At 40.5% G+C, this 16720-nt stretch overlaps 1 protein-coding gene and 1 long non-coding RNA gene across 9 annotated transcripts; one reads left to right on the top strand and one right to left on the bottom strand.

Moving 5' to 3' along the window:
- The first annotated feature begins 21 nt into the window (after positions 1–21).
- On the top strand, positions 22–1420 carry LOC138407207 (uncharacterized). Of its 4 annotated transcripts, none has more exons than XR_011240619.1 (2): positions 22–216; positions 598–1420. It is a non-coding gene; the product is annotated as an uncharacterized lncRNA (long non-coding RNA). The 4 variants fall into 4 exon arrangements; XR_011240620.1 differs by having other exon boundaries at positions 494–1420; XR_011240622.1 differs by having other exon boundaries at positions 22–317.
- fyco1a (FYVE and coiled-coil domain autophagy adaptor 1a) lies at positions 1070–16443 on the bottom strand. 5 transcript variants are annotated; one of them, XM_069522157.1, is made up of 19 exons: positions 16163–16421; positions 15384–15445; positions 14511–14622; positions 13750–13856; positions 13440–13565; positions 12813–12919; positions 11809–11952; positions 11505–11598; positions 8887–11391; positions 8643–8735; positions 8258–8376; positions 8003–8170; positions 7028–7177; positions 6675–6904; positions 5768–5921; positions 4681–4773; positions 3668–3878; positions 2932–3041; positions 1070–2744 (listed from the first exon to the last, which is right to left on the bottom strand). In XM_069522157.1, the coding sequence occupies exons 3-19, from the start codon at positions 14575–14577 to the stop codon at positions 2669–2671; spliced, it is 4554 nt and encodes a 1517-aa protein (XP_069378258.1). In that variant the 5' UTR covers positions 14578–14622; positions 15384–15445; positions 16163–16421; the 3' UTR covers positions 1070–2668. The 5 variants fall into 5 exon arrangements, with proteins under 5 accessions (XP_069378258.1, XP_069378259.1, XP_069378257.1 ...); XM_069522158.1 differs by having other exon boundaries at positions 14511–14625; positions 15384–15442; XM_069522156.1 differs by having other exon boundaries at positions 15384–15442.
- Positions 16444–16720: the final 277 nt, after the last annotated feature.

The raw sequence follows: 16720 nt of genomic DNA, 5'->3' as shown, positions 1-16720 counted from the left end.
AAAACATACAATAGCAACGTATTTGAAAAGCATCACATTTTCTCAAATATTCAAACTGTAATAATAGTGTGTGTGTGTGTTTTAAGGGCCATGTCATAGTTTATATTGAAGCTGTACATAGAAGCTGTAGGACCAAGTGTTATTATATATATATTATATTTAACTGTACACCACTGAAACACAAGGATCCAGACAGTATTAAAAAATATATTATAGGTAAATCCACCATATATATGAACATTTAAATCCTAAATGCATATTGGGCCATAACAGTAACAATTCACTATATTATGCTCCAAAGACTTCTTAAATAAGTGGTGTGTATTTATTATGGGAACCTTTTTAACTGGACTTACAGCAATACTTGTGAACTTTTTCATATTTACATTTTCGTAAACAAAATATATTAAAGACAATGTCACGCTAGTTTTACCTGCAAACCCAACTGTTAAAGCTGAGAGTTGTGTTATGACTGAATCTAACTTATTTTCAGAGCTCAGCTCAGATGACAGCTTTTCCAGAAAACTAAAGTCAGCTCTGTTGCCTGCTGCAGGATGCCGACATGTCTGGCATTTAAAATGTACAATCTTGTTTCAGGTCTCCACATCACAAGATGAACCTCAGGCACTTCTTCACCACAGTCACATCACCGAAGGAGAATGTTGGAATACGTTTGGGAGTTACAGTAGGATAACACCATAACTTAGTCGATTAGCATGGGTAAAGTGATGTAATTGAGAATTGATAAAGAAACAAACATTCATTAGCAATGACTATATCACCAAAGAGCAAAAAAGAGGTAACGTCTTCAGACTGTATCAACAGCAAGGGTCAAATCAGCAGGACGTGAATTTGTTCCCATGTCATTCAAGTATCAAGTCTACATGACCCATAAACATCGGTTTTCTTCCACATCTATGTTGGTGTAAGATTTCTGAGTGTGGTGGCAGAGACATTGTCGAACTCTTAATCAGACACAGGTTAATGGAGATCAGAGGCGTCATCACCCTCACATTTAATTCATGTTTGCAGGGTGTTTGACTCGTCCAGAACCAGCTACACCGAGCGCTCGAGTGATAATGCACAGATTTATTCCACTAGAAGTTAGAGCAAGTACAAACATCTGTCACTGTGTGATAATGTAAACTTAACAGATTTCATATTGTTCGTAACAAAGTATAAAGTAATTATCACAAATTGGAGCACTGCAGAGAAAATATGAGGCTTTGCATAGAAATTGCACCAATTTACAAAATATCAAAAAGAAATATCAGAGATCTGACTGTTGGACAACAAGAAGATCTCTGTAAAAGCAGCATCGAGCGCTTCAATGAATGTTATGTTGTGTCCAAACGTGATCAGGCTTATTTTTTTGATTTGTGTTTTAAAAAAAAACAATAAACTGCAGAAAATATTTCAACACATTTCATCACTGAGAGTACAAGAGAAGCCAGAGGGTTACAGAGACATGAGACCAAACGATTCCAGAGATTATAATGAAAACAATACAACTGAAATATATGATGTTAGGCATGTTATATTGTGATTTTAAAGTGAGAAGAATTAGGTTTTTAAGAATAAATCATGTTCTGTGAGGATAGAGAGTCAAATATCTAGCTATGAAAGAAAAACTAAGTTCTGGTGATTAAAGTTAAAAGGCACTTTATAAAAACAGTAGCTCATTAGTGAGTTTATATATTTAAAGAGTGTGTCATTGTAATGACACACAGTCAGTCTGTCCCCAGTAAGCACAGGCACTCTACTTCACTAGGTAAGAGAGTTGGTGTTCAGGTCAGATATCAAAACATTCTTAATATCTGTCAAGATTTTCTTCAATTGCCTTTTTTAGCTTTCTAAAAATATAAAATGAGGAAATGCTATAAGGACAACGTTGTGTCTCCCTCCTGAGATTTGCACAAAGTGCATAATGCTTTGTTTTCAAGCAGATACTGTGCTTTTTTTTCAGGCCAGTTATTATTAGCCAGTTGCTTTGTTTCCTTCCTTCACTGGCACAGTGCAAATATTTTCAGACAATTAAATTAATTAAAAACCAGCGAGCAAACCAGATCTCTGCACTTATTTTTCTTTTTCTTCCTTTGGCCATTTGATTTAAAACATTGTCAAACACATTTTAAACTGGCCATTAGAGACACTCCTGGGTCTTCATAGACAAGTTTTATATCAGATTTCCCATTGTCTGTGTTACTTTCAGCGATCTGCCTTCCCTTATGTAACAGCTTATTTGGGAAAAGAGAAGCCAAATCATTACTAAGACAGAGAAACATTACAGAAAATAAAACAAAATGACAGTTTCTCTAATTGAGCAACTTAATTTAAACTTGGCTGAACTTAAGTTTTGTACATTACTTGGTGTATATTAAACAACTTGATGATAAAACTTGCACAGACACTTGTCTTTCTGTTTCTCTTTCATGTTGTTGACTACACTTCACTTAACATACAGTTAAAACACGAGCACACCTCAATACATCCACACCACAGAGTTAAATTAAATAGAAACGTTGAAAGATGCTGATAATACTTGGGTAAAAGCAGGTTTTGGGTAAAAGTCAAATGAATGACAAACAGTTATTGAATCACCATCTCTTCACTCAATGCCACGGTGACATCATAATGACCCCTCTGTGGCAGCATGCGTCATCCAGCATCAGGGAAAGTCGCTTCCGTCATAGATTACCGGTTTCTCCATGGTCAGATGGTAAAAGACTTTCTTCGAGATGAACCTGTTGGAAGAAGGGTTTCTGATCAAAGGAGGGCATTAGTGCAATCCCATTTACTAAGACGCTGAGGGTCAAAGGTTTGAAAGGCTAAATGTGGACACCCAGACAAACATACACATATATATAGACTATATAATGACCAAGTTTAGAATCATTTCAGGAGGTAGGCTGGATGTCAGGTGTTTCATACCGTGAGAAGGAGTTGTCAAAGATGAGTGAGTAGAGGCCGGGGTGTCGGACTTTCAGTTGCCCCTGAATTGTCTCTTTATGAGAATTGCAGCGAGTCAGGGCAATCAGGACCTGAGAGCAGAACAGAGAAATCAGTCTGAAGTGAAAGTGAAGAAATTCTCCCTGAAGTTGTTGGAGCTTATCTATAAAACACTCATTTGCTTTTGATAACATTTATGTTAACTTACAAAACTGTTTATATCGGACAATAAAAAATATAAAATCATTATAACAATATTTACCCCTAGAAAAGAGGTTATGTTTTCATCTGCATTTGTTTGTTATTTCGCAGGATTATGCAAAAATGACTGGACGGATCAGGGGGCAGATCCTGGAATATTTTCCACTTACTTTAACATAGCGAGATATGGCATTCTTCAAGGTTTCTGTAATAATAATTCATGGATCTTGATGAAAAAAATCAGCTATGTTTTGAAAGGTCACAACTTGTGACTGTGTTGGATGTGGAAGTGCTACATGTGTGTTTCCTCAGTACTCAGTGAGGGGGTGTCCAGAGTCTTTTGAGTCTGATAATAATGTCATCGTCTCTGAGGTAAGGAGTGGCGGGGAGATAAAAGGCATCTTCCCACTGATTGGGCCTCCATACTGTATACTTCAATGGCTTCCAGTGGTTCGGATCTCCCAGCACATTGTTGTTTGTGCATAAACATACAAACCAACACAGTGAGCTCATCTACCTTCGACTGTTCCACCTGCGTGTCAGTAGATTCCCGGTAAACCACACTGAAGGAGATGCTTTTGGGCTCAGAGGAAAACATCCAGCTGATGGTCGGTCCGCAGTCGTCCACAGCTACGGTTATCACACTGTAACAGCTGGACTTGATGAAGAGTTCCCGAGAGCCGTCACCAAACTGAGAAATAGCATCAATGCTGAGGGGAACGGCCATACTGAAAGAACAACACATCAATGTTCAGATGCACAAATTCAACCCATATGAAATGATGTATGAAATAGAGTATATCTGATACTCAATTTATTTATTTTGTGAGATTAGACTGAGACAGAGCTCCACCATTTGACAGTACAGGTGCACGAAACAAATACACATCGATTATGGATCGTAATCTGATTGGCCAAACAACCTCTGAGGAGGTCTGTAACCACATTAAACCCAATTTGTAAATATATTGATGGTGCAGTTGTGGATCAGCTGTCCACTCACAGAGGGACAGTGGTTCGATTGTTGAATACAACTACAAAAGCACTACTTTAATACAGTCTTTTTACTATGATACAACTACACAGGCTACTATGATTAAGTACAACATTATCACAGGTGGCTCTACCAAAACATCGAGGTAGCAGCTCTGCAGCTAAAAGCCATTAGCCAATAAAAACATAATGCAGTCCTCTCCTCAGTGCTCAACTGTGAATGTTATGTAAACACCTTAACACCTACATGAAGTGAAGACGAGACTGACAAAAAGCAAACACACACAAAAACAAGGCTTCACAGGTGGCTGCAACCTTCTATTATCCTTCCTCTATTTTTTTTATGTTGTCTGTTGTTTTTGTAGACCTGCACAAATAAGAGAAAAATGCGACTTGAGCTAGAGAAAGAAATTAGACCTCAACTGCGACTTTGTGTGAACACTGGAGGCAAATGTTGTTAAAAACATAACTAGATTCAATCTGAATATGAGATGCATTTTAATGTCAGTTGTTAATGGAGTCATAATGAGGACTCACGTCACTTCTCCCGATCTGAGGAGGTTGATCTCTGAATCCTGAACCGTGGGGACGTGCTCTTCAGGGTCATCAGGTGTCAAATCTCCTGTTCCTCTGTAAAGTCAAAGACAACACGCATCTTATTTTAATGACACGGAATAAACATAATTTTGTTCTACCTTCAGAAATCACTGCAGGAAACAAAAGAGTGTTCTGGTTAAACAACATAGAAACAGTACATGAGGTTTTGTTCCTACACTACAGTCATGACAATGCATTTTTATTGGTTAATTAATTTTAGGCACACATCATTAATTTACCCTATTTAATTTAACACACTCTACATTAGGCTTAACATACCGATGGTTATTTTGATTTTCAGCACAAGCTCATTCAGTTGTACCTCATCTTCATCCCTGTTATGACTTATTGAACATTCAATATATTTGCTATATATACTATTAACCTGGTTTTCGTGAATCAAGTACATGAACATAAGCAATAAAATAACTGGTTTCAATATTCTGGCAAATCAGTGTTTTTTTGACTAACTGAAGTCCTGGAAAATAATTGACACTACAAAATAACTTTGCAATTACATTACTGATGGTTCTGAATTCATTCTGAATTCTCCATGAGTGAAGCCAAAGTGTCTCTATCACCCCCTAGTGGCTGGCTGCAGTTTATGTCATAAACCTCGCCTTTATGTCAAAGTGCTATTTTTCCATTACGTTTTGTTTTAATTATTTTTTGATCCAATAAAAATGGGGTGAAATGTCATGATTGACAGCTGAGACTGACTCGCAATTTGTCAACTCTATGTATCAATGGGACCTCACCACCTCCACGCCACAATTACTACTCCTAATTATGTCTTCTGCTAATAACAGCAGCATTTTATCTGGGATATTACGGCTTAATTCCTGGATAGTGACGTGAAGAAGTGTCATCCATCTTTATACACAGTCTAAATTATACTATTTGACCTTTCTGGTTGAGCTTAAGCCAAGGAGTATGACCAGAGTTTTGAGTCGAAAACAGACGCGGAAAATGAAAAGGTCTCATCTTCATCCCTCTGCTCTTCTCCCCACGTTCATGTTACACTCACATATCCAGTGATCCCGGAGGACGTCGGTCTTGTTCTCCATCCAGAGAGCCTGCTGTGGTCTGGGAGGTGGTGTCGCTGTCGTAGACGCCATTCACTTCTTCTTCGGTGATGATGTCATAAGCTCCATCGTCAGATCTGTTGCTGGGATCAGAAACTGGGAGGAATCGATGGATTTAACAAAATAAATAACTGAAAATACAGAACAGTAAACAACCACCATCTCATGTTACTTAAAGGTCCAGTGTGTAAGACTTAGGTGAAAGGGAACTATTGGCAGAAATTTTATGTAGAATAATCCTCATGATGTTTTCAATAGTTCGTTTCATCTAATGTATGAAAAAAAGGCCCTTTATATTCAAATACTTTATATTTACATCGAAAGGACCCTCTCTACGGAGGCCACCATGTTTTTTACATTACTCCAGCCTGGACAAACTAAACACCTTTTGAGTTTTTATGAAAATGAAAGGCTACCACAGGTTCTTTTTCATGTTTGGATGGAGAGGGTGAGGTGAGGGGTGCTCAGCTGCAACATGCAATTTCAAAACTAGATATCACTAAATTCTACACACTGTACCTTTAATGCAGGTATACAAATCTTTTTTGAAATTAGAGTCACTAATAATATAAATTTAACATTATGCAGCACCAAAAAAAAGTATGAGAAATGTTTGTTCTCAAGAGGGAAAGGTCACCTTCCCTTTTTTTTCGAGTAAACAATATTCTTTAGCCAAACTTTCTCTCTTTGCTCCTGAGTATGAGGAAGTCTGTTTTTCACTTCTGTTTTCCAGTTAACACAATGGAAAAAGAAAGTGGTGCCTTGAGAACTACAGTGATAAGCTTTTGACCCAGGTGTGCAGTGTCAAATTAGTGTGTAGTAGTTGTGTATCCCCAGTGTGCATCTCACCTGTTACCCTGGGGGTGGGTTTGTACGGAGCTGGTTCAGGAGACGGTTGGGGTCCAGCTCCAGGTGGAGGAGGCTGGATATCTGAAGGACTCAGCTCTGCCTCAGTGAATCTCTCCACCACCGCACTGTGTTGGGTGTAACACTCCCTGCAGCAGCGCTCCTTCCTACCGCTGTGCTTGGTCATTGCAAAGTTGTTGCTGCAGTAGTAACAGAAGATGCGACCGCAGAGCCTGGGAAATATAATGTCCATAACAGACATTTCATTTTATGACTAAACACAGATTCTGCTGACATGCATGTGCACAAGTGCCTCAGTGATGATGATCAAAAATAGGTAAGAACTGAGAGCCCACCTGCAGTGATGTCTGCGCAGCCACCAGGTGAACTGGCCCTTGCAGCCGAGGCAGTGAGTCGCCTCTTTATCCAACCACCAGCGCTCCTCTGCTCGCAGTTTCTGCTCAAACTCCAGAGCGTCCGACTTCTGCCACAGAGCATCTTTGTCCCTTAGGTAGTGCAAGACAAATTTCAATTGTTTTCCTTTCACATCATTATTTCAACTTAATCTCTCTAAATACTCATGTTCTGTTGGATGTTAAAATATTTCATGCTCATGATGGCAGATGGAATCTTTATTGTAAATAAACTGGTATCTGTGTTTGTATTGTACATTTCCCATTAGGAACCATCATGTCATGTACTTGTACTGTGCTAGTATAATTTATATTCACGACACCTGTTCGGAGCAAGCTATAGACCACAAATGATACAACTGAGAAAAATAATGAAGGCACATATAATGCAAGAGTACAAAAGACTGAATCGATGTGGGAACCCCCCATGGGATTTGACTGAATCAATGTGTGTATTTCATCCCTGACAGAGTAGGAAAGCTTTGTGATCCACGGAGGAATCAGTGCCTGCTAAGTTCAGTGAAGAATAATGGATAAAAAGCCCATTCTCAACAGTGGTGTCTCTTTGCTATGCATGTTGGAGCTTTACCTTCCCTGCTCTGTTCTCTGTGAAAGTCTTTCCGTCAGATCTGTTCTCCGTGAACTATCTCAGCATTCAAAGAAGCCCTTTCCCCCCACATCCTGTTCCTCAGATCTAATTGTCCCATGTTACCAAAGGTAAGTATAGCAACATCAGAGAACTGCTCTGAATGAAAGAACCAATCCGAAAACAAACCGCTACCCACCCCCCCTTCAATGGGATTATCAAAGAGCAGGCAGAAAAAATGAACTTTGACCCCAGTCTTCATTAAGAATCTCTCCGCCTGTTGCGCTGACAGCCTCAACATGGCTGGCAGCAGTAACAGACATGGGTCATACCGGATAAGCTCGATGAGCCGCTCTTCAAGGTTAGCCTTGGTTCTGTTGAGGTCGTCAATCTCTGCAGTCATCTTCAGGTTTTGGCTTTGCTGGTCGGAGTGCATTGCGTTGAGTTTTTCCTTCAGTTCCTCGCAAACCTTCTGAGCAGAAAAGTGTGCATCTTCAGCTCTGAAGAGAGTGAAAGCAATTAGTCAGCACCTCTGTTATTTCAAATTTTATGATAAAATGCAGAGGTATCAATGGTCGGGAACACACTTGCTCACTGCGTCTCTCAGTTGCTGAATCTCGCTTTCACTCTGACGAATGGTTGCTTCTGTCTTTGTGATGTGAGCATCTTTCTCACCAGTCAGTACCAGGAACTGCTTGTTCTCAGTCTTTATTCAAGTTAAGTAGGACACATAAGTAAAAATATGGGTCAGAACAAATGTTTTTACCTCGTTAAGGATGTTACGTTTTCACACAACCGATAGACAAAATTTGGTGGAAGGATGCAGTGTGGGTCAGAGAACTATTTTTTTGTGTGGATCCTTTTTTTTTTTTTTTTTACTTTCTTTAACATTGTGAGGTGTTTTTCCAAAAAATTGTTTCCCCAACTAAACAATTAATGGATCTTAATAACTAATGCTTGAAAGACTCTCACCTCTAATTCAGATACTTTGGCTTGCAAGCTGCACACGTTCTTCAGCTCCTCCTGCAGCTGAGTTTTCACCTTGTCCAGCTTTTCATTCATACTCTGAAAAGTGACAGAAACATAAGAGAATGGAAAAAAAGGAAACAATAGATGTTGGTACAATACTTAATGTCAATCCATCCAGTAGTTGTTCTGATATTTCATTGTTAGCCATGAAAAGGAAAATGATGTTGACAGGTTCTGACTGACTCACCTTCATCTGGCTCTGATGATTCATGCTCTCTGAGCTCATCTGGAACTTTACGGCATCAGTTTCCTCTCTGCTTGAGTCCCTGACACTCTGTACTTGGTTCTTGGCCTTTTCAAGCTGCTCCTGGAGCTCAATGATAGTCCCTGGAAGCACCTCCTTCTGCGACAGCTCCTCCCTTACTCTGTTATTCTCCAGTCGCAGTTCCGTCATGCAATCTTCTAGCAGCTCCACCTTTTTCTCCAGCTCTACAATCATGGCAGCGTCACCTGTGCAGTGCTTTCTGGCCTCTTCTTTCTCAGCACTCAGCTTGCAGATGGTCATCCCCAGCTCTGCCATCTCCGTGTTTGCCCTGTGCAGACCCTCACGTGTCTCACTGTTCTCTACGACCAGCCTCTCGTTTCGTGCCTTGAGGGTGGACAGTTCTTCTCGGACTGCAGCTGCAGAGATCGCCAGTTCAGCGTTGGCAGCTACTTCTCTATCGCGTTGTTCGATCAGAGTCTCTTCTTTCTTTTTGCACTCCATCAGCTCTGTTACATGCTTCTGGTTCAGTGCTTCTGTCTGAGTTTTAAGCTGCTCGGTCAGAGTCCTGAGTTCATCTCTTTGGGCTTCTGTCACCTCCAGCAGTGCTTGGGATTTAAGCTTTTCCTCCTCAGACCTCTGTACCTGCACCCTGAGGTCCAGGATCTCTGCCTGGAGCCTGGAAACTTCTTTCATGGTCACCTCCAACTGGCCCTCAAACACAGTCAGCTTGCCTGTCACCTCCTGGTTCTCCTTAACTTGAACAGCGCTCCTCTCCAGTTGAGATTTCTCCATCGCCTGCTTCTCACACGTCACCCTCTCGATCATTTCAGTCTGTCTAGCACAGGTTGCTTCTGCATCAGCTTTGGCCATCTCAAGCTCCTTCTCCCTGGCCTCCAGAGCTGTTAACCTGGACTGGAGCTCAACAAGGTTCCTCTCTTTACTTACTAGCAGGTTCTCTTTGTTTTGAACTTCTTCTTGAAGACTGGCTTCATTCTTACGTGAAGCGCCTAAATTCTTCTCCAACTCTCCGATCTGCCCATGAACACTCTTCAGGTCTGCTTGCATGCGACCAAGAGCTGCTTTCACAGTGTCCTGCTCTTCTCTCAGACTCTGGTTCTCCTGCTCAAGCCGCTTTGACGTGGTCTCTGAGAGCTTTGCGGCCATGGTGGTTCGCTGCAGACTCTCATCCAACTTGCGGTTCTCCTCACGCAACATCTTCTCTTTTTCATCCACTGTCATCTTGGTATCGTCCAGCTGTCCGCGAAGCTGTTTCTCAGAGGCCCTTAGAGCTGCTAACTCTGCTTCAAGCACTGCTCTGTTGTCTGCCATCTCCTTCTTCAACTCCTCATTTCTCTTCACCCTGGTCAGCAGCTTCTCATTCAGCTCCATTAAATTGGTACATTGTGTCTTATAATCTTCTATCTTTGCGGTCTGTTCTTTGATGCTTCCCTCCAGCTCAGCAAGGCTGCATGTCAGTTTCTCCCTTTCTGTGTTCAGCTTTTGGTTCTTGGCTTCAAGCTGTTGCAGTGTCTCACAGGTTGAAGTCAGCTCTGCTTCCTTCTTTTCAACCTGCTCTTTAAGAGCAGTGACTTCTGTTTCTAGCTTTTTTTTTAAGTCGCCGACATTCTTGTGCATTTCATCTTTATATTCTTGCGCCATCCTCTTTACAACCTCCACCTCTTTCTCTCTCTCCTCTAAAGATCTTTGCAGATCTTGCAGCTGCCTATTTAGGTTGCTTGCCTCCTTCTCTCTTAATGTCAATGCCCCCTGTAGCTTGTCAACTGCACTACACTGTTGTTCAACTTTCGCCATAAATGTGGCCTTCTCCTCAGATGCAGATGCAATTAATGCTCCAAGTTTTATCTCACCATCCTTTGCAGCTGCCTCCTTGAATCTCAGCTCTTCCTCAAGTCTTTCTGCCAGCCTCTTTTTCTCCTCTACCTCTGCAGCAGCTTCCATCTTTCCTTTCTCTGCCTCTTTCAATCTGTCCAGCAACTCATGTATCTTTTGTGCTGAGTCAAAGTAGCTGGCTGCCTGCTGGCCCTTCTCATTAAGAACCCCGTCCAACTTGGCCATGAACTCTATATTCTTCCCTTCAGCAGCAGCTAATTTTTCATGAAGCAGGCGTTGTTCAGCCTCTGTGGTTTTGTCCCTAGTCCTAAGTGTTTCCACCTCTCTGGAAAGGGCCTCCTCTCTCCCTCGCAGAGCCATGAGCTCTCCCTGCAAGCCCTGTTGCTCCTCTTGGGCAGAAAGCGATACATCCAGTTGCCTCTGGAGCTCCACAACTACACCCCTGAGCTCAGCTCCCTCCTCTCCAAGCTGCTGCACCTTATCGAGGAGTTCTCGCTGCTTCAGCTCAGACTGGTCAAGTTCAAGACGAAGGTCTTCAACTGTGCTGACATCTTCAGTGCACGTAGGCAGGGAATCATTCAGGTCATTTAGCAGACTCTGACCATAGTCGGGGCTGGAGGGAAACTCAGGTGCTTGCTGGATGGTTGTAAGAGAAACAGGAGGAGAGGAGAAGAAGTGATGAACGTTCTGTAGTCATTTTAAAATGTTAACAAAATGATAATATGATTTTAGAGACATGGATCAGTTACCTGGGAGTAGGTGCTGGCCAGACTGTTAATGCTGGAACTGCGACTTGGTGGCTTCCACATGTGGCCCGGTGAGTTTCCACTTCCCAGTGTCCTCCTTTTATCAGAAAAGAAAGATATTACTGCAAACACTGGCAAACGTCACACATCATAACTTAACTCTTAAGCAGATGCAAAGAAAAGGTTGCATTGTATGAAAAAGATTTACTACAATCATTTCATAATGCTTGTTTAGTTATCTGATGGATCATTGTCATCTTTTTTTATTTGCTCTAAATGTTGTTTTATTTGATTTTTGTGTTCTTACCTTGCAAAAGTGGGCCAGGAGGAATCAAGATCATGTCCTCTGGAGGCCACATCAAACTGTACCTCATTGAGTTCATACAGGTGATTGATGATGTCAACACTAAGATGAGGCTTCAGGAAGGGGCTTCTTGCATAGTACCAGTCACTACAGGAGAAGAGTAGAGGTAAAATCATATACAGCATAATGACTATAACTAGTCGGCTGAATAAGGAAGTTTGTTTCTAATTTTTATCCATATCACTAATGGGAAAACTGACCTTTGGCCTTGAACTGAAAACTTGATCAGCAATAATATAAAAAACAGGAATGAGTGGACGGATCTTTCAAATACATAGCACATAGTAGCCAAATGTTATTACAGCTATCTAAAATCATTGTATCAGCCATGCACCCAGTTCTGATAGGATTATAACAAGGTCGGTGAAATGAAAAGTTGTGTTAAGAAGAAAAGGAAAGGTGGAGCAGAGAGGGAGAGAATTCACAATGACAGTTCACCACCTCAATATGACACCCAGAATACATCGGGCAGTCTGATGTAGACTTTCATAGTAAAAGCCATGGAAATATCATATTTTCACTGTTTTGGTTGTGGCAACAGAGGGGATTCTTATGGCAACGGACAAAGATGAAGGCATTGAAAAGAAGGCAGAGGGCAGTGAATTACTGCACGGCCTACTTCTTTGCTAGTCTGGTAACCATTACATCAACTAATAGGGTTAGCCTTCAAAGATAGAGGTCTGTTGCTTTGTGTGAAAGGGGTGGCCTAGAAAGGAGTCAAATTCCTATCTTGAATTATTGTCAAATTCAGCCCCTAACTGACCACTATATCCTCTAAAACCTGAGCAGGCACATGTCACAGAAAGGGGAAATTAAATGTTGCATGGCCTCTATCCATTTTTTTTTTTACAAACCTTGTAATTTATAAAGCAATGTCTATACAATGAAATGTATATAAATTAAAAATCATATGGCCAGGGGACTTCATTAATAACTGTCTGTTTTACCTGGTGACTCTCTGGTTCATCAGGCACTGCTGCAGCGTGTCCGCCAGTCGCTGATGTACAAGGGAGTAGCGAATGAAAGCTCGTCCCTTCCCCAGAGATGTCTTCAGCTGTCGAAGTAGAATTTTTTTTATTTTACAGTGGTTTTAAACAGTTTTTACCTCAAACTCTTTTTTATTATTTACTGCTCAACAAACAATATATTTGATCATAACTCTAGTGTCACTGTTTATAAAGTGATGCTACATATATTCAATTGAAGCCCATTCTAATGCAAACAGACTATATATAAGTAAGATTACATGGAAGAAATGACAACAAATATACTACAATTACAGCACATTGCTTTTAGATCAAAATTAAAAGGAAGCAGCACATTAGTGCAAAGACTTAAATTGATTTCTTGACTATGTTCTGGCTCTAAAATACTGAACTGAATTCTTTCTGTGTATATTGTGTTGTGTCAATAATAAGAAATAAGACAGAAAACATAAATGTTTGTGTTATTTCAAAGAAAATAGATTTCACACTTTCTTATTTTGAGGGTTAATCTGATATCATCAATGAACAGTATAAAATCAGTGAAATATTAGTGATGTTGCCATAAAAAACAACAACAAGTTTTCATACTTCAGTGATGGATTTGACAAAGCGGATCCCATCATTTGCCCCTTTGATTTTTGCCAGACAGTCGCTGAAATACTCCCAGTAGTCCTTCTTTGTACCAAGAAAAGTGCTCTTCTCCTTCTGGTCAAACTGAAAGAAACATAAAGGTAAAATAAACCATTATGTGGATTATTTTTGTCTCAGGTCATATTTTCAGGAAAGAAGATGTGAAGAAAAAAATACATTGTGAGCATGCATGTGTTTTATATGTCTAACTAGTGGTATCTTATTTTAAAATTACCTTTTATTCATAGTGAATAATTGGGATTCATACCTGTAGCAAGTACTCCAGCTTATAAGAGAATTTGTGCAGGTTGGTACTGTCATCTGTGATTGGCTCCCCACTTTCCCTGTACTCCTTTGCAAGCTCTGCAACAGCATCTGAAATTCAAAACCACACATACATATTCAAGGATGAATAAATATTTATCAAATAACATCAACATTAACTCGGTTATATCTGTCTTATAGACAAATATATCAAATATATACATAGCCTCATACTGACACTAGTGCTGTTATTAGGTTTTCCAGCAAAAGAATTGAGAGTAAAATCTAAACTGTCTAACTGTATTTCCTCAATACATTTCCAGTTACAACACTTAGGCCTCTCCTGGTGTCTAACGCTTCAACCATTTTTTCACATTTTTCCCACACCACCCTTATCAAGTGTACATTAAAAACTTGCCTCGTATCCATCGTAAAAACTGGAAGGACACCCGTGATGGGTGCACCCTTCGCACGCACTCTCTGTCTCGTTGCATGCTGACAAAGGCTTCCACCACACCCTTACTACACACACATGTGGTCAGATGTATGTTTACCGAAACGATTTGGTGACCAGCAGAGGGAAAGTAGTTCCAGGCATAAAAATAAAACTTGGACTTGACAACGAGATTGAGGTCATGACATCACGGGAAACCTCTCTCTCTTCTTTCTTCTTTTCAGTCACATTGTGTGAGCCAGCGACTGCCTGCTACTGCTGACAATCTATTCACACACACGAACAGGCATACACACATAATGCTGGCCTACCATGCAGATCTCGGATAATCCTCTGGAGTTGGCTCTCCCCAGCGGTAGCCCCTGTGGCCATGGCCATGCTGATTTCTCCCTGGCAACCAGGGGTCACAAGGTCACATCCAGTCTGCTGAATCAGAGAATCAGAATCAGGCAGGAACAAAAGACTGACATGAATAGTCCAACATACTCTGTCAGGCAGCATGAGCAAACCTGTACATACAATTCTGCTAAGGATTAATCAGTTTTCCTTCAGCATGTTGTCCAGTTCAGAGAAAAGTCTAATGGTCTGTCACATATGCAATTTGATCTTTATAACCTGTAAATGTGATAATGTTACTCCACAGGTTGAGACACTTTGATCAACGTAGGAGCAACAACTAAAAAGTCAAAACATCCCGCTTCTTGAACTTTGGGTCGGGATGATGCGCCTGACTGGTTCATAAAGTGGTTAGGTTGGCACACAGGTAACTAAGTAAACAATTACATATCCCATAATAAGAGCAAACATGCACAGTGTACTGAAAAATTGGATAATGTAAATAATCACTGGAAAGTTAGCAGGGCCAAGGAGGATCCCATTAAGATACAATATATCTTCTGCAAGTACAAGTATTTGCAAATACAAGCAGGGACAGACAACACAAAAAAACATACTGAAACACAGCGATCAGGCTAAAACACAGAACAGAGACAGAAACATATGTAAATCTGTGGCAAAAATGAACTCTGGAAAATAAAAGCACACGTTAGCAGTAATGACAGCGTTATGTGAAAACTGATGAGTGAAGATGTAAAACAAGCAAGGCGAGGGTACAGTTTCTAAGTTTAAACTGTCATGCAGCTTACTCCAAACATGTGGTGTATTAAAGCAGAAGACAGATTTACCAGCTCTGTTCGGGTAGTCGAGACTTCAGGAAAATTTCTCTGACGTTCAAGTATTGTAGCTACTGGGACAAAGTTTTAACAGAGTTAAGTGTTGTGTTAACTTGCCCAGTAAAGCTTTTGCAACAAAAATGAGGATACAAGTTTCATCTAAGACACAGTGACGTCTTTCAAACCATCTCATAGAATATATAGTGTGCCAGTTACAATGGCTACAATCAGGCACATTTAAGGGACTGACATTTATGAGTATGTGAACATTTTGGTGTGTGTTGATCAGATTTAAGGAGATTGGTGGAGGTTCTAGTCAAAAGTATGTTTTCAGAGTGTTGAGAGAGATGCTGCTTTAGCCATGATGATACAAAACCAGAAATAATAGCTGCAATGATCACATGGTGTTGAGTCCACACCTCTCTGACACAGAGCCAACCAAACAACAAAGAGGTGATGTTTATATCTGACATTACTGAGCACTGTGAAGATGTTCTTGTTAACCTCCTGTTATGTGGAAGTAAACAAAGCATTTCCTTTTGAATAGAGGACATTTAAATGTAACTTTACTGAAGTGGTTACACTCTGACAATAGAACAGCAGCACCTGGAAGTTTAAAACACACAAGTTAACAACGTAGTTAAAGTTCAACCTGATGTTGTGGTTTGTTTGACGTTACATTAGTGAAGCTTGCGGCTAAATAACAGTTTTACAGTGAAAACAACAATAACAGTTTTATAACTTTAACCCTCAGCTCCTCTAGTGCTTATATCACTCAACAGAAGACGTACCTGTTAGTTTAATCGTCTGCAGACGGCCTTCGTGTATTTTTAGTTGTCTCTGTAATGTTCAGCATGCCACAGATTCCTTGGCAGACATTTTGAGAACTACCGTGACGCTAGCGGGTTGCGTTAGCTGAGCTTAATGTCATGTGTGTCTGCGCGGCGGCTGGAGAAAAACAAAAGAAAAAGAAGAATAACTTTACTTTTCTGGATGTGACAACAATCACCTAAGTCGTTCTTAAGAGTATACAAACTTGCTATGACTTTGGTGATTGACAAGTGTGTCATCCAATGACCAAGTGACAAATCGTCCTCGAGCCAATGGCTTTGAGGCAGGTCGGCGGGTCCATGGAGCAGGATGGTGTGGTTGCAGGAGCAGAGTAAACAGAGGTGTCATGTGATCAATGACACATTAATACATGACCCAGTTTGCTTCTTTGTTTTAGTGACAGCTGATCATTATTATTTACAGGGAACGGTATGTTCCTCCCTGTTGAGATCATAACTGCAGCCACAAAGAGAGTGAACACTGACCTGTGAAGACTCTGGGTATTATTATAGTGAGAT

This window comes from Paralichthys olivaceus, chromosome 3, assembly GCF_024713975.1.
Source record: "Paralichthys olivaceus isolate ysfri-2021 chromosome 3, ASM2471397v2, whole genome shotgun sequence".
In the NCBI taxonomy this organism is placed as follows: domain Eukaryota; kingdom Metazoa; phylum Chordata; class Actinopteri; order Pleuronectiformes; family Paralichthyidae; genus Paralichthys; species Paralichthys olivaceus.
The sequence above is the reverse complement of the archived record's forward strand: the minus strand, read 5'-3'. Positions and strand labels throughout refer to the sequence as shown.

Bases quoted from the DNA above. Each gene is read 5' to 3' on its own strand.
- fyco1a (XM_020081238.2), bottom strand. From the start codon at position 14,577: ATGGCCATGGCCACAGGGGCTACCGCTGGGGAGAGCCAACTCCAGAGG. The intron at 11,599-11,808 runs GTAAGAACACAA...TTCTGATAAAAG, and splicing joins TCCTGGCCCACTTTTGCAAG to GAGGACACTGGGAAGTGGAA. The intron at 4,774-5,767 runs GTGAGTGTAACA...TTGACTTTACAG, and splicing joins CCTCCGGGATCACTGGATAT to AGGAACAGGAGATTTGACAC.